The sequence below is a fragment of the Eleutherodactylus coqui genome, chromosome 2 (genome assembly GCF_035609145.1).
Source record: "Eleutherodactylus coqui strain aEleCoq1 chromosome 2, aEleCoq1.hap1, whole genome shotgun sequence".
Classification (NCBI taxonomy): domain Eukaryota; kingdom Metazoa; phylum Chordata; class Amphibia; order Anura; family Eleutherodactylidae; genus Eleutherodactylus; species Eleutherodactylus coqui.
In genome coordinates this window covers 118,471,183-118,493,909 of record NC_089838.1, presented here as the reverse complement: position 1 = coordinate 118,493,909, position 22,727 = coordinate 118,471,183, and the positions used below count along the sequence as shown (strand labels likewise).

Genomic DNA, 22,727 nt, shown 5'->3' with positions numbered 1-22,727 from the left:
TTTGCACATTCACAAGGGACTTTAAATGGCTCCAGAGGTAAAAGTCCAAAGGTGTTAAGTTTGGCGACCTTTGTGGCCATTCTACAGGACCTCTATGTCCAAACCAGTGCCCAGGAAACTGCACATCCAGCAACAGCAAAGTGTTTAATAATAATAATAAACTTTATTTGTATAGCGCCAACATATTCCGCAGTGCTTACATAGACAGGGGGGATACAGAAAGACAAAAGTACAAAAATTACAGAACCACGGTTACATAGTAATCAATTGATGGAAACAATAGGGGTGAGGGTCCTGCTCCAACGAGCTTACATACTACAAGTAATTGGATGATACAGAAGGTAAAGGGGCTGGAGATGTGCACTGTATGGCGAGGTGGAGAGTGAGGGGTGATATACACATAGACAATGGTCAGACATTTAGCCGTGTGACGGCAGAAACAGTATGACTGCAGGAGCGGTTTATGATGGCTAGCAGGGATTGTAGTCAGTAGGTCAGGGAGCATGTTATCAGGCGGAGTACAGAGGGGTTTGTTTAGGGAATTCGGTATGCCTCCCTGAAGAGGCGTGTTTTTAGAGCACGCCTGAAGTTCTGCGAGTCCTGGATTGCTCGGGTAGCCTTTGGTAGTGCGTTCCAGAAGACCGGTGCTGCTCTGGAGAAGTCTTGGAGGCGGGAATGAGAAGTTCGAATTAAAGGGGCGCTCAATCTGGTTTCGTTAGCAGAGCGGAGAGCCTGGGCTGGTTGATGATTGAGATGAGGGAGGCGATATAGGGGGGCGCTGCACTGTGGAGGGCTTTGTGGATGAAGGTGGCAAGTTTAAATTGAATTCTGTATTTAACGGGCAGCCAGTGCAGTGACGGACACAGGGCAGAGGCGTCCGAGTAGCGGCTGGACAGGAAGATGAGCCTGGCTGCCGCATTCAGGATGGATTGGAGAGGGTAGAGTCTGGTGCAGGGGAGGCCGATCAGCAACGAGTTGCAATAATCGAGCCGGGAGTGGATGAGGGCAACAGTAAGCGTTTTTAGCGTGTCCACAGTGAGAAAAGAGCGGATTCTTGCGATGTTCTTGAGGTGCAGCTGACATGTTCGGGCCAGAGATTGGATGTAGGGGGTAAAAGAGAGATCAGAATCAAATATGACTCCAAGGCAGCGGGCATGTTGTCTAGGAGTTATGGTGGCGCCACACACTGAGATGGAGATGTCAGGAGGAGGTCGGTTAGTAGAGAGCAGAAATACCAGTAAGTCAGTTTTAGAGAGGTTTAGTTTTAGGTAGAGAGAGGACATGGTGTTAGAGACAGCGGACAGACAGTTAGTGATGTTTTGGAGTAAAGGTGCAGAGATGTCACGGGAAGAGGTGTATAGCTGGATGTCATCAGCGTACAGGTGGTATTGGAGGCCAAATCTCCTGATGGTTTGTCCAATAGGGGCTGTGTAGATAGAAAAAAGAAGGGGGCCGAGGACAGAGCCCTGGGGGAACCCAACATCAAGGGGAAGAGGAGGGGAGGTAGAGCCAGCAAAGGAGACACTGAAAGAGCGGTCAGATAGGTAGAAAGAGAACCAGCAGAGGGCAGTATCCTTTAGGCCTATGGAGCATAGCATACTGAGGAGGAGTTTGTGGTCAACAGTGTCAAATGCTGCGGAGAAGTCAAGGAGGATCAGTAGGGAGTAATGGCCCCTCGATTTGGCTGTCTGTAGGTCATTGGATACCCTTGTAAGGGCAGTTTCTGTCGAGTGTTGAGGTCGAAAGCCAGACTGTAGGGGGTCTAGGAGAGAGTGCTCTGATAGGTAGCTTACAAGGCGGGAGTAAACCAGCCGTTCTAGTAGTTTGGAGATGAAGGGGAGGTTTGAGATGGGTCGGTAGTTGGCAGCATCAGTCGCGTCCAGAGTCGGCTTCTTAAGCAGTGGGGATATGATGGCGTGTTTGAAAGAAGAGGGAAAGATGCCAGAGGTCAGAGAGAGGTTGAATATAGTGGTGAGATGGGAGATGACCACTGGGGAGAAGGAACGGAGGAGGTGTGAGGGGAGGGGGTCGCTAGCGCAGGTGGTGGGGCGAGCAGAGAAGAGCAATTTGGAGACTTCTTCCTCTGTCGCTGGTCTGAGTACAGACAGTGAGCAGGAGCTAGATGCAGTGCTGACAAGACTAGGGTCAGGGCTAGTTTGGGGTTGGGAAGTTATTTCCTGACGGATGTCATCAATTTTGTTTTTGAAGTAAGCAGCCAGCTCTTCGGCACTGAGATCCGTCACCGGGGGCTGTGGTTTAGGGCTGAGAGGGGAGTGAAAAGTATCAAAGAGCCGTTTAGGGTTGTGGGATAGTGAGGAGCCTAGAGAGGTGAAATAGACTTGTTTGGCATGGTGGAGGGCAAGGTTGTAGGTTCTAAGCATGAATTTGTAGTGGAGGACGTTTGCGATTTCCTCCACAGCCGTTCAGCACTTCTAGAGCACCCCCGGATGAAGCGCGTTTGAGGCGTGAGCCAGGGTTGCCGTGGTCTACATAGGATGGCTCGGGTCCTGGGGGGCGCCGCTTCATCCAGGGCATGTTTGAGAGCGGTGTTGTAGTGAGCGGCAGACAGGTTGGGGCAGGTGAGGAGCGAGATGGGGGACAGAGAGGACTGTAGGGATTCAGCAAAGTTCTGGGTGTGAATGGCCTTAAGGTTCCTGTAGGTACTGTAGGTAGGTGGGTCTGGAGAGATGTTAGGGAGCGTGACAGAGAAAGAGAGGAGGTTATGATCCGAGAGCGGGAGAGGGGAGTTAGTGAAGTTGGCAGCAGAGCAGAGCCAGAGGAAGACCAGATCCAGAGTATTGCCATCCCTGTGAGTGGGAGAGGCTGTGAGTTGAGAGAGACCAAGGGAGGAGGTGAGTGAAAGAAGCTGAGAGGCAGATGGGGAGTTGGGGTAATTGGTGGGGATGTTAAAATCACCTAAGATGAGGGTTGGAATTTCACAGGATAGGAAGTGGGGGAGCCAGGCAGCAAAGTGGTCCAAAAACAGGCGAGCAGCACCTGGGGGGCGATAGATAACTGCTAGTCGCATGGACAGCGGGCGGAAAAGCCGTAGCATATGTACTTCAAATGATGGAAAAGTGAGTGAGGGTACAGGGGGGGGATGACCTGGTAGGTGCATTTCGGGGAGAGAAGAGCACCTACTCCGCCGCCACGCCTGTCATCTGGTCTCTTAAACAAGTAAATATAGCATAAAACTGACACTTAGTATGTTTCTGAGTAAATTTAAAGCCAGATTGATACAGTACATGACCCCCTTTTCATTTGAAAAACCTAAGCTGAATTCAGTATGGTGGTGTTCAAAATGGCTGTCGAAAATACCCCCCCCCCCCCCACAAAAAAAAGCTGCCTCCCTCCCAATGAATTCTCTCACAAATTGGATATCAATTTCCCATTATTACACCAGTTAAACGAGTGTGTCCAGACTTTTGCCTCACCCAGTATGTAAGTGATGCATGCCCTTCACTGCTCTACAGAATTTCATCCTTAGGGGGGGTTTCTTTAGAGGAAGAAACTTTTTGAGCTTCAAAACATTTTTTTGAAAATATCTGTAAAGCAGCTTTTTTTTATTAGGGATAACTTTAAAATGATTCACTTGTTTTGATGACTAATATTCCAGTGGTGTTGAATCATGTGATGGAACCGCTGTCTTTGAAGGTAGTTCTAGCCAAATTGGGAACTTTCCAGTCTAATTTAAAAGACTTTCTCTTTTTTACAGTAAAAAAGAAAATCTACTTTACTTCTAAGTGCACATTTATACAAACCATTATTTCAGAAGAAACTCTGATTTTCCTTTGTGCTGCTTTAGAGTTTGTTCACGTCTTTGAAATAGTACTATGCAAACATATCGGAGTATATAACAGCAGCTGGACAAAACCCATCATAGTCAATGAGTTGTGTTTGGTGCCTTTGGGTACGGTATGTGCTGGATTCTGCACTTCTGGTTTTGTTGTTGTTGGGCTCAGGGGCGTAACTAAAGGCTCAGGGGGCCTGATGCTAAGCGTGAGCTGGGCCCCACCCTCTATCTGTATCTGTACCCATACCTAAACCATGTTGCACACAGACATAACTTGAAGCTTCTATAATGCTTTATTCATAGTACTGGGCTCCCTATATGGAGAAGAGAGGCCTTATGGGCCCCCTATGGTTCCTGGGCCTGGGTGCAACCGCATCCCCTGCATCCTCTATAGTTACGCCCCTAGTTGGGCTCCTGGGATGAAACCGAACAATGGAATCAAACTGCACAAGGCTAGTGGAGTATATGGATTAGGGTCATCATAATGGGACCACCATTTTTAAGCAGTTAAGCTTACATTCCATGGCTGTCACATTGATATACAGCTAATTGCTAGTTCTTAAAGAAACACTAAACCTGAAATGTAATGTGCAGAAGTTGGCATAAGGGAACTCTTCCTCAGGCTGGTTTCACATGGCTGAGAATCTCGCAGGAGTTTGGTGCGTTGTAAGAGGCATAAAATTTGTGCGAATATGAACCCCATTCTTTTAAAAGGAGTCATATATAGCAATGTTTTCCTAATTGCAGCATGCCCTATCTTTTCGTGTTCCTTGCAACGCATCGCCCATCGTTTTCAATGAGACAGTAAAACGCATCGTATGCCATGTGATGTGCACGCGAGTGCGATGTGAGGTTTCCCATTGAAAACAGAGGATCGGCAAGTGTCTCCCATTAAAATATCTCCCATGCGCCTAAAAGCCACTACTGCACAGAAGTGATTGGAGACCTTTTCGCCAGAGGAGTGCCTCGCATCTGCGTAAAAACACGTTGGAGAGCGCGATATTGGGCCGGGCTTCTCGGCCTGATATTCCGATCGCCCGTGTGTAAGTAGCCTCACAGTGTTTATCCCTAAGCAACATTTTCTGCATGGCTGTAAAACAGGTTAGACTGCAATCACATTAAGCTACAAGGACAAGCAAGGTGTCGAGCTTGCTAATGTGCGTTGTACACGCAGATGTGAGGCGTTTTTCACTCAAAACGCCTCGCATTGCGTCTATGCAGTTGCGATCCTCAGGCACGTATTTAATGCGCTTCAGCGGACTTTGCAGTGGGACTTTGTTTTCAATGGAAAGCATCCCTTCGGACTCGCATGCACATCGCACAGCATATAAGTGCATGCCATGTTTTAAAGGCCTTATTGAAAAAAAATGGGCTAGGCATTCCAAGAGAACACTAAAAATAGGACATGGGGGAATGCTGGGCAGGCTAACGGTGAGTGGAGAGTAAGCAAGGGATAGGGAACCCCAACCATAAGGAAAAACGGCTCCTGGTCTGTCTATTGTAGTAGACGTATTTACTTCACTTACCCTCTTCCCAACCCTATGTTATCCATACCCCCTACCCCCTTCCTTCATCCATACCACCCTACCCCCTTCCCTCTCACCGGACGCCCAAGAGCGGGTCAAGGGCATTATGAGTTAAGACTGTTCTGAAACTGCCTCTTAATAGAAAGGACAGGATGCTACTGTTCCCATTCCCCCTCCCCAAAAAAAAGAATGTAGAAACTAAATTAAAAAACTAAAAGTTGATGGCAGGAAAATATTGTAGGAATTATTATCATTGACGTTTGTTCAAGTAAGATGTTCCTTTCCATGTGAATGATCCTGCGTGATCTATATGTAAAATGATGCAATTCGTTATTACTATGCAAATGTTCTTGTATGTCATTGATCAATCGAAAAACAAATAAAGAAATTTAAAAAAATAGGACATGCAGCGATTTTTTTAATCTCGTAGCATCGCTGTGAGGGAAACAAATCGCTCATGTGAATAACTCCATTCAAAATAATGAAGTTCCAATTCATGCAAGTTTTGTGCATCTCTAACAAAACTCACGCGAGATTCTCGCTCGTGTGAATGTAGCCTTAAAGGGGTTGTCCCGCGCCGAAACGGGTTTTTTCTTTTTTTTTTAACCCCCCCCGTTCGGCGCGAGACAACCCCGATGCAGGGGTTAAAAAAACAAACCGGAGAGTGCTTACCTGAATCCCGGCGGTCCGGCGTCTTCATACTCACCTGCTGAAGATGGCCGCCGGGGTCTGCTTCCTCCGTGGACCGCAGCTCTTCTGTGCGGTCCATTGCCGATTCCAGCCTCCTGATTGGCTGGAATCGGCACGTGACGGGGCGGAGCTACACAGAGCCGGCATTCTGCACGAGCGGCCCCATTGAAGACAGCAGAAGACCCGGACTGCGCAAGCGCGGCTAATTTGGCCATCGGAGGCCGAAAATTAGTCGGCACCATGGAGACGAGGACGCCAGCAACGGAGCAGGTAAGTAAAAAACTTTTGATAACTTCTGTATGGCTCATAATTAATGCACAATGTACATTACAAAGTGCATTAATATGGCCATACAGAAGTGTATAGACCCACTTGCTGCCGCGGGACAACCCCTTTAAGGCCCATTTACACAGAGCGATGATCGTTCTGGCGATAATCGTTGCGTCTAAATGTGCGCCCATTGTGCACTTTTCGGGCACTGCTAGCTGATCGTTAAATTCAGTCCAGCCTAAAAATCGTCATTCAGCCTTATCAGCAGTTCTCCACGGGGAGTGCTGATAACATTTTTTCCCCATGGAGAACAAAGGATCTGAGCGCAGATAAGAGCCTTGGGCTATTAACTGCATTCAGGGAAGGCTTCATTTGCACACTTAATTGCTCTTAAGTAGCTGAGTAGCTACTTAATAGTTTATGCAAAATGATCGATAGAAGCTGTCACTCAAACTGTCGCTTGAGCGATCATCGGGCCGTGTAAATGGGCCTTAACTCTCATCCCGATCTTTCCATCTTTAGCTGACAGACATCTATTTGGATGGGGCCAGTTTAGCAGTTTGGGAGGGCGCCTGCTGCTGCATTTGCTTCTTTATAGTCAGACAGGTCTGATGTGTGGTTTGTGAGAGCGGAAGGAAATGGCTAATTCTTTGTGTTCTCACACTTTTTTCAATGGCCTTTCCCAGCGACAGGTCATTGGTGTTAAGTGATAGTGTGTGTGGTTTTTTTTAACGTTTGTCTGAAGAGCACAAAAAAGAATTGTAAATATTTAAAATGTAAATGGTGAGACTTTTCTGTCTGTTTAATATGGTCATATACGATATATATGAATGTGTATTCAGTTTTGTTGTGATTCATTTTTTTCACAACTGTGGAGAACCACAGAGGTTACCACTACCATTCTTCAAACTATTCAAATGTGACAAACTTTATTGAAATGTTTTTTTTTCTTTTTTTGCTTAAGATAGAGTATTCCTTTTCGTCATCACAGTGTTAGGCTGGTGAGAAAACATTGTGTACATTGACCTGTTTTAATGAATAGATCTTGTCCTGCATCAAAATTAGGTTTAATATCCATTGTCACTACCTACAGTATGTTTGTAGTCACCAGGAAAGCGGAGTTTTAATTTGCCATTTCCACCATTGTAAATTACCATGTCAAACTATAATCCTACAGTAAGTTTTCTTAGATTTTTGTTTCCTGCCCTGTGAATCTCATTAACAAAGTTTTCTTTCACAACAGATAATCCACTTAATGTTTAAATAAATGACTAAAGACCCATTTAGACACAACGATTATCGTTCAAAATTCGCTCAAAAGACGTCTTTTAGCGATAATCGTTGCATCTAAGCGCACAGCCATTGTGCACTGTTCGTTCATCGCTCATTTTTAGCCAGCTAGAAATTAGCGATGTGCCTTATCAGCGCTGCACGCTGATGTCATTCTTTCAGCTGTAATCCCGCTGACAGTTCTCAGCGGGACACCAGCTGAAAGTGCCGAGAACAATGCAGCTGTTTGAATATACAAAACGGCTGCATTGTTCTGCGAGCTATCGCGGCCCTATCCCGCTCCACCTGCATAACTCTTAAGCAGCTAATTAGCTACTTAGAGTTATACAAAGATGATCGCTCAAAATTGTCACTCAAACTATCGTTTGAGCGATTCCCGAGCGATCATCGCTCCGTGTAAATGGGCCTTTAAATATTGACTACATTTTGCATTTATTTGATTCTGAGTTACAAAAATGACTTTTATATATGTTTTAAAATTGATCAATTATGCAATTTTGTAAAATGTTTTGGTTATTTTGTTAGACCCGCTCCCTGTTGAGTGTTTTTGAGGAAGATGCCGGCACTCTTACAGAGTACACCAATCAGCTGCTTCAGACTATGCAGAGAGTTTACGGGGCCCAGGTGAGTCACCGAGAAAATAAATCTGCAAAATGATTTCTGTTTTTTTTTTGTCAACATTACTTTTAAACTACATTTCCAGGCGTGCAGGATGTGACATCACAGGAACATCACCTTATTGTGTACCGCTTGTAAACTTACTTTCTCTCTTGGCCCATCACATGATTTCATGGGGCTGATGGATTTCCATGACAGTGGGCGTCTGACAGGTGCCCCCAAGATGCGCCAAAGGCGTTTGCATGGTAGGTTGTCTGTCAGTGTTACACTGTGGCATAAAACAAAAAAGCAAGGCGAGATTCCCATGTATCCCTGCATCAGGTATATTTTTTGGTTTCCTCCAGCATGTTAGTGAAACGCTGTGGGGAATCTGATGACAGAACTGATCCAATTGTTTTCTGTGTGATCAGTCATGGCACCCAGAACATCAGTTTTGACGTTGGCTGTCTCCCTGCATCAGACAGAAAAATGTAGTATGCAGCAATTTTTGTCAGGCTATGGATGCTAGATTGATGCACAAAATCCAAAAGAATGTCATCAGTTGGGTTCGGCTCAGACATACCCTGTTTCCCTGAAAATAAGACATAGCATGATTTTCCAGAATTTTTGAGGATGCAGAATGATTTTTCAGGCTTTTTGAGGATGCTTGAAATATAAGCCCTACTCCAAAATTAAGCCCTGCTAACAGTAATTAAAAAAGTCAATTTAAATAGTGTCCAGGCAGCTATACATGTAAAAAAGTTAAACCTTTTTGAACAAAAATTAATATAAGACACTGTCTTATTTTCGGGGAAACACGGTAACAATAACTGGCAAGACACATAAAATATATATACACCCAGCCAAAGATTAAAGAGGTTGTCCGAGAGAATTTTTTTATTTTAAATTGAAGTTCGCCATGCCAAAAAAATCAATCTTATACTCACCCCTCCTGGATCGCTGCATCTCCCGTGGCAGCAGCTCTGGGCTCCCATGTGACATACCTCGGTGGTCAAGTTCTGAGGTCCTTGAATGGCTGCTGCAGCCTGTAGGATCCCGTACATTGGCTGCCTGCGGCTTCTAAGCACAGACTAGACACAGACAAACCTGGAAGAGGTGAGCATAAAGGCACCGTCACACAAAAATAAATCTCGGACAACCCATTTATGCTCCCAATATACTGATCACGAAGGCGTTAAGCCCCTTTTACACGGGAATTCTGGCTTTAAAAGGAACATAGTAAGTTTTTGCTGTCTGTGTTGAGAGGTTGGAGAATATATTAATATGTGCTAACACAGCAGACAATGCTAGGTGTTTGTAGAACAAGAAATGGGACACATCCTGTTTACTATTAGTATAATTACAGGTATGCGCAGTTAATAATAGGAGGACATTCAGGGATGCAGTTCTTTCATATCTTCTGTATGGAAGCCTCTATAATGGAGTTTCTCACATATAATACGAAGTGCTATAATGGTCATAATCTGATGAAGGTGAGATGTGTGGTTGGCAGAAATACACACAATGTGTCATTATAGTGCACTGCACATTCATGGAAATCCTGTTATATGTCTGTGAAATACAACTTGGAACATTGATTCAGTTCTGAAAGATTTCTGAAGGCATACAGGCCAAAAAGGTTTTCTGTTCAGGCTTTGAAAGGTTGGAATGTTGATGAAACGGGCGAAGCAATTACCTTCTGATTTTGTGCTGAAGATATTGTGCCTCCTGATTTCACTCGGCATTTTCTCACTTTTTCTACATTTTCTACATAATATTAATATCAAAGGCAATTTTGTCTCTTCCTTTTAATTACAATATAATATACTGCTCAAACATTTGGCTTGAAAAAAGTAAGGAAATATTTAACCCTTTCCTGCTGCCGCTGTTTTTTTTCCTGCATTTTTCTCTTCTTCTCCCCACTTTCAAAAAAGCATAACTTTTTTTCTTTTTCAGACAACCTAGCTACACGAGGGCTTGGTTTTTTTTCTGTGAAGAGTTATGCTTTCCCAGTGTACCATTTAACATTCCATAAAATGTACTCGAAAACTTTAAAAAATTTCTAAGTTGCCAGAAATGGGGAAAAAAGTGATGTTGCGATTTTGGGGGGAGGCTGTTGCAACATTCAGAATGCAGTAAAAATTACATATTGTCTTTATTCTGTGGGTCAGTACAAGTAAAGCGATACCAAATTTATGTGTTTTTTTTAGTCCCCTTAGACCTCATGTCCACGGGGAAAATCAGGCCCGCCGTGGATTCTTCATGGAGAATCCGTAGCGGGTCCCTCCTGCCCCGCGGACATGAAGCCAAAAAATAAGAATAAACTCACCTCTCCGGACGCTGCGGTTCTTCCTTCCTTCCCGGCCGGATCTTCTTTCTTCGGCCCTGCGGATGTGCTCGGCACGCCGCCTGCGTGCCATGCGCATGCGCCGGGCACGTCCGCCGGGCCGAAGAAAGAAGATCCGTCCGGGAAGAAAGGGAGACCTGCAGCGTCCGGAGAGGTGAGTTTCAATTCTGGTATGGGTGTTCCGCGGATCCGGACGGCTTCCATAGGCTTCAATAGAAGCCCACGGGAGACCCGCACTAAAATGGAGCATGTCCGGATTTTTACCCACATGGGGATCCGCGCCTGAAGGGAAAAATGACATCCACAGGTATTTACCTACCTGCAGGTGTCCAATGCATCTCTGTGGGGCACGGATCTGCGTGCGGGAAAAACGCTGTGGATTTTAACCCCGTGGACATGAGGCCTTAAAGAACTTGAATTTGTAATCATCTAATCACTTATACAGCATAATGCAATACTATAGTATTGCATTATAATGCATTTTAACCAGTGTTCTTTTAAGAGAAGCTACAGGCTTGTCTTAATAGGTGCTCACTCATTCTAGCCATGGGGGCCTTCAGAAGACCCCAGCCTATCATGGCGCCCAGATGGCTCCCCATGATCTTATCGCAGTGGGGGCCATTTGGGATATTTGAAGCTCAGTTGCTGCATTTAAATATTGCTGCAAAAGGTGACAGCAATATTTAAAGGGACAAGAGTCATGACTGCCATTATCTCTGACCACGGTTGTTGCAGGCGAGTGTCATCTGTCCAAGATGGCCAACACCCACTGTGTATGTAGAAGGCTCAGCTCCAGAGCTTGCTACATACACAGAAACCCGACATGTAATGTACATGTATGGTGCACATCTGGAAGAGGTTAAATCACATGTCCCATAACGTTCACAGCAGTATCACCAGACTCTTTTGTCTGTCACGTGTTCAGTGTGAACCTGCACTCATCTGTAGCTCGTTTTGTAGGGCTCTGGCAGCGCTCCTCCTGTTCATCCTCGCACTTAGGAGCAGATACTGGTCCTGATGCTGGGTTGATACCCTTCTACAGATCTGTCCAGCTGTCCTCGTGTAATGTCCTGTGTCCTGGTATCTGCTCCATGATCTGAGACTATGCTGAGAGACACAGCAAACCTTGTTGCGACAGCACATATGGATGTGCCATTCTGGAGGAGCAGGACTACCTGTACAACCTGAGTGGGCTGCAGGTACCACCTCATGCTACCAGTGGTGACGAGGACACCAGCAAAACGAAAAACTAACGTAGAATCAGTCAGAAAGGATAAGGAGATAGTCATTGTCTGTGGCCACCACCTGCAAAACTGTTACTTTTTGGGGATTGACTTGCTGTTGACCCCCCCAGGCACCTGTTGTCAATTTAATTTGCACGAAAGCTTGCGAAAGTAATTAATGATCATTAGTGCTTCAATATACCCAAAGTTTAAGGGACTTGGGCCTATACTGTGATGTTCAAGTGTTCCATTAATTCTTTTGAGTGTACGTCATATTATAAAATGAATGTATTCACTCCTACAAATGTTCATTTCTCTTCTGTTTAAAGAATGAAATGTGTTTGGCTACCCAGCAGCTGTCCGGCCAACTCTTTGCATATGGAAAGCAGGTATTGTCCAGATACGTTATTCATATTTTTGTGGTTTTGCTGCATTTCTGTCATTTTGATAACAGACTGAAATCCAGTACTTTGAATACCCCTTTAAATGTACAGTATAAACATCTATTCTTGCCCCGTTGGGCACGCTTAGTGTTTTGTTAACCCCTACACCTACGAGGCAAAGAACCATGGATCAGTATGCAGTTTTCCATGACCGTCTCTTTCTTGTCATTAAGTCTTGTAGTAGCAATTGTATGTTTGTTGTCTACTTTTATCTCTAGAATTTTGCCCTGGGGAAAGGAGATGAAGAAGTCATATCAACTCTACAATATTTTGCAAATGTAGTAAATGAAGTAAGTGCTTTTTCATTCTTTCTAAGAAAATTGGATTATTTATACGATTCTTAAAAAGGAATTTTCACAATCTGCTCAAAGAAATGTCTCACTGCTAGAGCTGCTGCAATTCCTCTAATAAGTCACCACTTGATTTTTGTTCTCATCACTTAATAACCTTCTTCTATTAAAGGGGTTGTCCCGAGGCAGCAAGTGGGTCTATACACTTCTGCATGGCCATAATAATGCACTTTGTAATGTACATTGTGCATTAATTATGAGCCATACAGAAGTTATAAAAAGTTTTATACTTACCTGCTCCGTTGCTGGCGTCCTCGTCTCCATGGTGCCGACTAATTTTCGCCCTCCGATGGCCAAATTAGCCGCGCTTGCGCAGTCCGGGTCTTCTTCTTTTCTGAATGGGGCTCCGTGTAGCTCCGTGTAGCTCCGCCCCGTCACGTGCCGATTCCAGCCAATCAGGAGGCTGGAATCGGCAATGGACCGCACAGAAGCCCTGCGGTCCATGAAGACAGAGGATCCCGGCGGCCATCTTCAGCAGGTGAGTATGAAGACGCCGGACCGCCGGGATTCAGGTAAGCGCTGTGCGGGTGGTTTTTTTAACCCCTGCATCGGGGTTGTCTCGCGCCGAACGGGGGGGGGGGTTAAAAAAAAAAAAAACCCGTTTCGGCGCGGGACAACCCCTTTAAGGTTGCTTTTTCACCTAATGATTTATCACTCAAACGAGCGGACGATGTCCAAGTTCGTTTGTTTGCTGGGACAGCCTGTTTATACAGGCAGATAAATAGTTTGCTCTTACAGTCGCTAAATCATTACCAGTGAATAAGAATGACTGAATGATCGCTATTTAAACAGAACGATTAGCGAACGAATCAAAATTGATTTTCATGCTTACATGTAATGAATGATAAGCAAATTCATTATTGTTCGATCATTAGGGCGAGCACCCACTGGCGTTTTTTTACCTGCGTTTTGCGTTTTTCCTGCACAGGCATAGAGATAACATGTGTTCCTGCCCACTGGCGTTTTTTTTGCGTTGCGTTTGCGTTTTTAACATAGGAACTGTCAGTTGCATATGTGTCCTTATTTTTCTCCATGGAAATTAATGGAAAAGCCGCGAAAACGCCGCGAAAAACGCGCGGAAAAATCGCGGGAAACGCGGCGAAAACGCTGCGTTTTTTTCCCGCGGAAAACGCAAACGCCAGTGGGTGCTCACCCTTAGCTGTGTTTACACACAGCGATTACACTGGTCAACAAATCAAAAACATTTTTCTGTATCTGGTTTGGAAACAGGTTGATTCAACTAATTTTGGGGTGCTGAATTCAGTGGAAGAATCAGATTCTATCTATCACGCCACATTTCTGAGATACACAGCACTATTACATAGACAATAATACAGTACTGACAAATATTGTCTGGTTTTAAATACAAAAAAAAAAACACTCAGAACTCAGTAATGTTTTTCTGGTAATGTACTTGTGAATGAAACTCAAAAAAATACCGATATGCTGAGGTAAGAATGAAGAGAAGTGCTTCATGCAGATTACAACAAACACTAAACAGCAGGACAGATAGGCTCATGTCAGTAACCTTCCTGCTCAACTACACTGTTCTGCCATCTAGTGACCATTTTTAGAACTTCATCCACTGTGTATTACATTCAAATAAAGAGTTTAGCTTAGTCACCGATTTACTTTTATATAAATAATTCCCCATGAGCACAAACACAAAAACCTTTTTTAAAAAAATTGAAAAAAAATCTAAATTACATAAAAACCTTACGTGATACATCGTTTCTAAAGGTAAATTCGGATTCTACACCCAAAAATCCATAAGAATTGATATATCGCACACCAGATGCAAAAATGCTGTTGAGCAGTGCACTCGTTTAAACAGTTTTTTGAATGATCGTTCCATGTAAAGGGACTTTTACTCAGTTCTGTTCCTTCTACTGAGTATTTAAAGCTGTAATGCAACTCCGGACATGACTCAAAGTTATTACCCCTTTTAATCATACAACTATAGTCCTAGGTCCCTATAACTATAGTCCTAGGCCCCTATAACTATAGTCCTAGGCCCCTATAACTATAGTCCTAGGTCCCTGTAACTATAGTCCTAGGTCCCTGTAACTATAGTCCTAGGTCCCTGTAACTATAGTCCTAGGTCCCTGTAACTATAGTCCTAGGTCCCTGTAACTATAGTCCTAGGTCCCTGTAGTTTATGAGCCCCATAACATGCGGAGCTCCATTTGTTGCAGCGAAGTAGTAGGATAACAGTTGTCAGATTATTCCTAGGCTTTTATGTTACATCTTGGTTGATAATTGGGATTTGCAGGCTAACTTGTATGAAAATAATTGTTTGCAGCAAAATGATTCATTGCTCGTAGATGTGAAAATGGTTTTTGCACCTCCGCTGGAAATGAAAAGTTCACACCTTGCCTGCTACAGTTTCTAGTTAGATGTAAAGGAAATCCATAAATGAAATAAATGAACAAAAGAAGGGTTATCCACAGGGAAAAAAATATCTGTATAATATATTCTAAGCAGTAGTGTATGTGTTGCTGGCTCCATGGCATAGGGCTATCCTTGTAGTGTATGTGTTGCTGGCTCCATGGCATAGGGCTATCCTTGTAGTGTATGTGTTGCTGGCTCCATGGCATAGGGCTATCCTTAAAAGATATTCCCATCTCAGACATTGATAGCATACCTACAGGATACACCATAAATATCCAATATTACAGGTCCCAGAGGTGACCCTACATCTATCTGGAGGACTGTCTCCCACAACCCATCCCAGCCAACCCCCTCCTGTCCTCTTCCACATCCAGACTGTTCGAGGTGGCCGGATTTACAAAGACAGTTGACTTTTCTACACTGTATAAACATTCTCAGAAGTTACGGAATAGCACATCTCACTGCTATGCTGTTTATATAACTCTCATTGACTTTTATGGGTGTTACAGTAACCGCATTCTTGGCTGTTTCTGTAAAGCCCGGTCATGTTTTGGAGCTTGGACACCACTCTCCTCCAGCAAGAGGAGAGCGGCATGATGGCGTCAGCAACCGAGATGGGGATACTCATCTTGAAGGGAACGTTTAATTTTTATGTTAAACATAGATTTAAAGAAAAAAAAATCTTGCAGTTTTTATATTGAATCAGTTTTTATTAAAGTTTTGCGCATATTATAAAATATACAATAGCAAAAAGGTCTCGCAGGACCTTATAAATGTATAAAAACGGTAACCTTAACATTTCTTATGTCATTTCAAAAAATATTTTATGCATTTCTCCTTTTTATTCGTTCATGTTTACATTATATTGTTATTGGACGGGGAGATCCGTTAGAACTTATGACATCAGTTTTAACTTTCACATTGCCTGATCTATGGAGCGATTCTACTGTAGTTATTATAATTAGAGTGATGACTAAGCATTAGAGATGAGCAAGCATACTCGATAAGGCAAACTACTCGAGCGAGTAGTGCCGGCGTCGGGCGGGGACCGGCGGGGAGGAACAGAGGGAGATCTCTCTCTCCCTCTCTCCCCGCCGCTTCCCCCTGCTCACCGCCGCAACTCACCGGTCACCCACACCGGCAGCAGAATCTTTAGAGACGAGCGGGCAGGTACTCGAATAAGGCATTACTCGCTCGAGTAGTTTGCCTTATCGAATATGCTCGCTCATCTCTACTAAGCATCCGTGTTAACATGCTAAAAGAAGGTACTATCTTAGTTCCAGATTTTAACATAGCTATATTGAATTATAAATAAGTTTAGTATTGGTAACTGAGAAGTAGAATTTATCAGAAAGCGGATAAAGAGAGCGAGAGTGGGGGAGGGAAAGGAATAAAAATATATTATAATATATATAATATAAATACATTTTTTATAAAGAAATTAATAGACATATTAGAGGTTTGAATTGGGAGATATTGTGAGGTATCCCCACTGCCTTGGAGTTAGGTTAACAAGGCCTGAAAATCAGAGGTGTTTTGAAACTCTAGCCAAGGGCTCCACATTTCTATAAATTTCTTCGGGAAATCTGAATCCTCGGATATTAACCGTTTCCATTGTCATGATCTCATTCAATTCCTGTATCCACTGGCGGGTAATGAGTGTTTGTGGAGTCTACCAATGTCTGGGGATAACAGCACGTGCTGCCGGTAAGAAGTGATCTTGCAGTTTTTACATGGACCACTGAGACTTAGAATAAGCTGACACTTCTCTTTTTGTAGAAAATCCCTTCTTAGCAGTCTCTTCATCATTCCTGAGGATTGGTCATCAACAGAAAAAATCCCCAAAGTCACGGACAACCCCTTTAAAGCGGCTGCCAAAAGAAATGTATTACATACCAGTCTCAAGTGAATGGCTGACTATGTAATATATGGACTGGTGCTGCTCTGTGGTTTGGCTCATAGAGGGTGTCTGCATGAAATAACTCCCTATTATGGCTAATATAGTCGTATTCTAGTTTTCTAAGTGTATGTGCCTTCAGCAGCAGTTGCAAAAGTAGATTGTCACGTTTATTACAGGGCTTATTCACCTTGCCTGCATGAACATACATATAGTGTCCACAGTAGACCGCCTATTATCACCCTGCAGAACAACTGCCCTCAATCTACATGGAAATAACCCCTACGGTCCAAACAGAGCAATAAATATCTGGACATTAAACAAATCGGCTCACACCTGCAGACATGTGCTTCTCAAAGTGCATAGCACCACAAGACCCAGGAGCACGAACTATCACATCATGGCATAGATACATGTGTTTGCACAATTCTGAATACTTCTGAAATTCTGCTTCTAAAATATGAAGTCCTTATTCCACCAATGAATAAAATGTACAATAATCATGTATGTAAAGTATATTTAATGTCAATTTGATACCAAAAAATCCTTTCCGGACAAATTAACTCCTTTCTAACTACAACTTTATTATTCTGTAAGTTTGGAACCATGGACTGTAATGGGGATCTAAGCAGTAGTTCAGAGTTTTTAAAGTGCCTGGCTGCACAGTCAAAGACTCAGAAGTGGAAAAAATTCAATAGTTGAGTCTTTGTGCTAGTATGTGTGGTCAATATTATGGATTGGTAAGTTGCATGTAAGATGTGGAGCCCATTTTACATTCACAGTCACATTGTGCAGTGCTTCTTAATCAATTTTTTTATACTGTCTACATTGAGAATGTGAAAATGAATGTGAAAATTGCAGTCCAACAAGGCATTGCCTTTTTCTCAGTTTGCTTGATTCTTTCTTATAAGTAAAATCATTGTGACAGTAAAAGCCCATTGAGATGAGACGAATGTCGGGCAAACGATGCCCTACACTCGCCCACGCATACACTCACTCCTATGCTGTTGCACGGGAGCTAGTAGCGCTTGCTCACTCACAGAGCGGCCAACAGGGGGCGGGAAGGCTGCAGGAGATTTCTCTCCTCGCTCTCCCCCGCCCCTCGCCATTGATGTAACATAGCATGCCATTTAATACTGAACGGCTGCTACTTACACTGAACGATCAGCTCATCATCCATCGTTTATGCAGCATAAGCGATAGACGATGAGCAGATCGCTGATCATTGGGTGTAAATAGCAGCCATTCAATACTAAATGGCTGCTATGTTACATCAATGGAGAGGGGCGGGGGAGAGCGAGGAGAGAAATATCCTCCAGCCGCCCGCTGTGAGCCAACGATACTAGCTCCTGTCCAGTAGCACGGGAGCTAGTATGTGCGGAGACAAGTGTCGGGCATCGTTTGCCCAACATACGTCCCGTCTAAATGGGCCTTCAGCCAGATACTTAACATATGCACATAAAGCTTTAATCAGTCTAGTTGTACATGCGATTGTTTGTTTGAACGATTCCACCAGCAACATGTCAACTGTTTAAAAGGAAAAAAAAGACATTGGGCTTGTGAAGAGTGGCAAGTGATTCATTGAATTTGGCCAGTCATGCCATATATTTCTATTTTTCAACAACTGCAGACAATGTCTTCTAGCCTGCCAGATCACATTTTTGGCAAACTATAGTCTGCTGTTGGCCATTGTGAATGATTGTTTGCTGGGCTTTTTCAAGCTTTTGCTGCCCAAAGTGACCAAAATTGGCCATTTAAGTTAATTTTAATCGCACGTGCTTGGGTTCCTTTAGTTCCTCTATAAATGTGTCTTTCCTTCATACGGGAATTGTGGTACAACACATATACACAGTGGGAGTTTTGTCTGCTTACACCTATGAAGCCAAAGCATACAACATAGATTCCTTTAAGACTATACGGTCTTCCTTGAAAGCCTTCTACAGTGTTTCTTATACAAGAACCCTCATGAGATTGTACTGTGTATTAACTTGCAAGACCACAATACATATCAGTCCTTATGCTGTGGATTGAGTCTGTTGCTAGTCAACTGCCTTAATTTATTTCTGGGAGGCCTACCAAGCATATTGCTTTTAGAAATTAAGAAATCTACCTCCCTAATGAATAATTACAGTGGCAAACTCTCTGAAGTTTTTCCTTACCCCCTTTCCAGAGCTATACAACCTGTCAAACGTTTTACAACTTTTCCAGTTTGTATTGATATTCACAGTTTTAATATCTCAAATGTAGTTTGAAATCAAAGCATAGAACAAATAAACAAGTTAATATGAATAAAAATAATGAATTAACTTTATTTCACCAAATTAAATCTTGATTTTTGACTCTTCAAAGAAACCACCTCTAGCTGATATAACAACTTTACAGAATTGAGCATATCCTTCTACTATTGCATTTAGATATTGTTCAGAAAATTTCTACCGAATGGTACTGTTGTATCTTGTCTCAACCACAAGAATGGGTGGAGACAAGATGCAAGCCCCAACTTGATTGGCCGGACGGAGATTGGGGGGCCTTTATCTCCCCGCCCGTCTAGTGTCACTGACCCCTCTGCCGCCGCTCTCGCTTGTTTCCTTACTGGCTCCTGCACTGTCATTTTCCTCACTGGCTTCACAAATTGCAAGCATATTATGTGAGGCCAGTGATGAGAATGACAGTGGGTGACTGACTGCACTGGAGCAGGGATGGGAGAAGGTAGAGCAGTGGGGGGTAGTAACACTCAGCCGCTCTCCCTTGTCCTTTTCCCGACTCCTGCACTGTCACTCACCCCCACGGACTGCCCTATATGGTGTAATGCATGCTGCCGTAGTCCTCCACCGCAGAAAGCCAAGGTGTGCTGTCTCTGTTCGCATACCCCGGCAGCTGTCAGATCTCCCAGGCACCCAGCACATATCGGCAGGAGGAACGTTGGCCACAGCGGGGATGACACTCGTCCAAAGTGCCCGACGTGCGGCCGGGCTCCCAGCATATCAACGACTGAGAAGCGCTCCAGACACATAAGGCAGTCCATCAGGGGGCCAGAGAAACACAGTTGCTGGACAGTGTCAGGAAACTGCTTAAGACTAGGTACTCCAGTGGGGCTAGGAGGAGAACGAGGAACATGCGTCTGTGCAGGTGTGTCTCCGGCAGCCAAGCTGTGGGTGTTCCCTCTAGCTCCTTCAGCCCAGCTCATGTCTCTACCCATAACTGTGGTGGAGACCAGATACAACAGTACCCTACCCAAAATTGTTGCAGAAGTTCCCACAAATATGCTGCACTTGTAGGTTGCTTTGCTTTCACCCTTCTGTCCAGTTCATCCAAAACAAGCTCAATGGGGTTTATGTGTGGAGATGGTGCAGGCCATTCCATACTTTTAAGCATACCGGATTTTTGTCTTAAATAGTTCTTACATAACCTAGAAGTATGTTTTGAATCGTTGTCTTGTTGTAATATGAACCCTGACCCACTAGGGGTACAGTAAAGGGTATTGGATGGCATAGCAAAATGCTGTGGTAGCTCTTCTGTCCAGGGTGCCAGTCACCCTGTGCAAGTTGCCAACTCTGGATCCAGTAAAAGAGGCCCAGACCATCATGCTTCCTCTTCCATGTTTGAGAATTGGTGTCACACACTCACCAACTGAATGGTATACAAAAACATTGCACGATGTACAAAACACATCCAATTTTTGATTTGTCAGTCCATAAGACCTTCTTTTACTTTTCAGTAGCCTACTGGAGGAGCTGCTTGGCCCTGGCAAGTCTTTTTTTAATTCTGCAATCTTATTAGTGGCTTTCTTACTGATACTATACCTGTCAAACCTGTAGCTACAATTCTTCACTTCACAGTTGAAATGGAAACTTATTTATTTTTGACTACATTAAGCTGTAAGGCGCCGATCAAGCAAACTGTTACCTCTCAAAAACATGTAATCTGCTTTTGTATTGGCCGTTCATCTTCCAAACCTCCTCTTGTCAGAGTTTTCTCCATTTTCCAAGTACCCTTTGATGGTATAGGAAACTATACTAACTGACACCTTGGCTTTCTTGGCAATTTCTAAGACCTACACATCTAAGGGTTATAATTGTCTATCTTCTTTAGTTAATTGCCTTTTTCTTGCCATCATGATAGCATTGTAGCCTATCCTGAAGAGCAAAACCGGCCAAACCCTGCCCTAGAGTATTGTAATGCAGCCTGTTCCAACACCTATTATATAGAATCAGAGGGTTTAGAAGTAATCTACAAAAGTTGAGAGAACTGTAGGAATAGTTTGCAACCAATTTCTAACCATAATTTGCTTTCTATGCTGAAAAGCAGCTGTCTTTGATGTGTTCCCTGTTCTTTGATTAAAATCATAAATTCAGACTATTGTGTTTTAGGTTAAAATTTCATAATATTTTCACATTCTTGGCTTTTTAACCTTGAAACCACTTCATGTTACTTGCTGGACTTGAACTACGTTAATGTAAAAAATAGCTGGGAAAATTGAGATGTTCTAAAACTTTTGACTGCTTCCAACTGGCGAATTGCCAGATCACTGGATCACTATTAGTAATTTTCAGACAGCCCTACAGTCTTCAAGACCTTGAAATAATGGGCCACCTTTGAGATCAGCCTGTTGTTGATAATAAATATACCAAAATATGCTAAATTATGCACCCCGTAAAATGTTAGGAGTAGTTTAATGTTCTGGCGTAGTGACCTAGCTTGTATGTAGAGAGATAAGGCAATCAGAAGAAAAATGGTTCCTAAGCCCCAAGTGTACAGTATAAGTCAATCCATTTATAAAAGAGTACCAAATAAGAATGGGACTGTCACTTACATTTAGGATGGGTCAATGTCCTAGAACCCCCCCCCCCCCCCAAAAAAAAAAAAATCAGTTGTGCCTTGAAGTTATCACAGGTGTTGTAGAGTCCACACTCATAACTTCTGGATCTTGAACATCACTTCATTGGATACTTATAAGGGAAAAGGAAATGCAACGCGTTTCGAAGGTTATGTCGTTCTTTATTAAGAAGCTTCATAAAGAAGAATGTTACCTTCTAAACGCATTGCACCTCCTTTTCTCTTTATGTATCCAATAAAATGATGTTCAAGATCCAGACGATGTAAGCGTGGACTCTATCTACTACAGTTGTGATAACTTCAAGGCACAACTGTTATTTTGGGGGGGGTTCTAGGACATTGAACCCCCTCTCCCCCTTCAAAACATAAGTGACAGTCCCCATTCTTTTGGTACTCTTTGGCTTCTCCTTCTGATTACCTTATCTCTCTGCTTATCCGGCAGTAGTCCAAGTTTGAGTGTCAAAGCTTAACTGGATGGTAGTTGTGACAGCTGTCCCTGAGAGGAAGTGGCTGCTCATGCCAGGGGAGTCATCTTTGACTTTAAATCTTGCATATACTTTTTAACATACCATTATCTTTGGAGCACTGCCCTTGCTTTAATTGTACTAGTTTGTATCCAGCTCATGTAGTGATCTATAAAGCTCTCTTCACACTACATTTTGATGTGTACATTTAGCCAATGCACCAGGAGATAGTCCCAGCTTATACACTGGCTGTATCCATAGAGCCCTGTGGTCCAGCAGATGACAAAAGAAAGGCCTTTTGGCATCTACCGGGCAGGTATATGTCAGTGTACGCTTTTTTTCTACCCATTGTCTATACTGCAGTATAAACCATGGGATTTTATGTATATATACTGTATTTACAATGTACCGGTTGTCATAAATATATTTTATTTATATCTTGTTTTTCCAGCTTAATGTGCTTCATACAGAACTAGCAAAGCAATTGGCAGACAGCATGGTGCTGCCTTTAATACAATTCCGTGAAAAAGACCTCACAGGTACGTGATCATTATTCTTTATTGTAGTTTCAATATAACATAATATAAATGCTGTTTATAGTTTTTCAAAG

The 22,727-nt window shown here is 43.3% G+C and overlaps 1 protein-coding gene across 1 annotated transcript in view; it reads left to right on the top strand.

Moving 5' to 3' along the window:
* Nucleotides 1–22,727, top strand: part of APPL2 (adaptor protein, phosphotyrosine interacting with PH domain and leucine zipper 2) — a 55,888-nt gene that overhangs the window by 10,967 nt on the left and 22,194 nt on the right. Inside the window, exons 2-5 of the mRNA XM_066591452.1 lie at nt 8,095–8,193; nt 12,066–12,125; nt 12,398–12,469; nt 22,569–22,656. Coding sequence (XP_066447549.1) covers nt 8,095–8,193; nt 12,066–12,125; nt 12,398–12,469; nt 22,569–22,656 — 319 coding nt within the window. The remainder of the gene's footprint in view (nt 1–8,094; nt 8,194–12,065; nt 12,126–12,397; nt 12,470–22,568; nt 22,657–22,727) is intronic.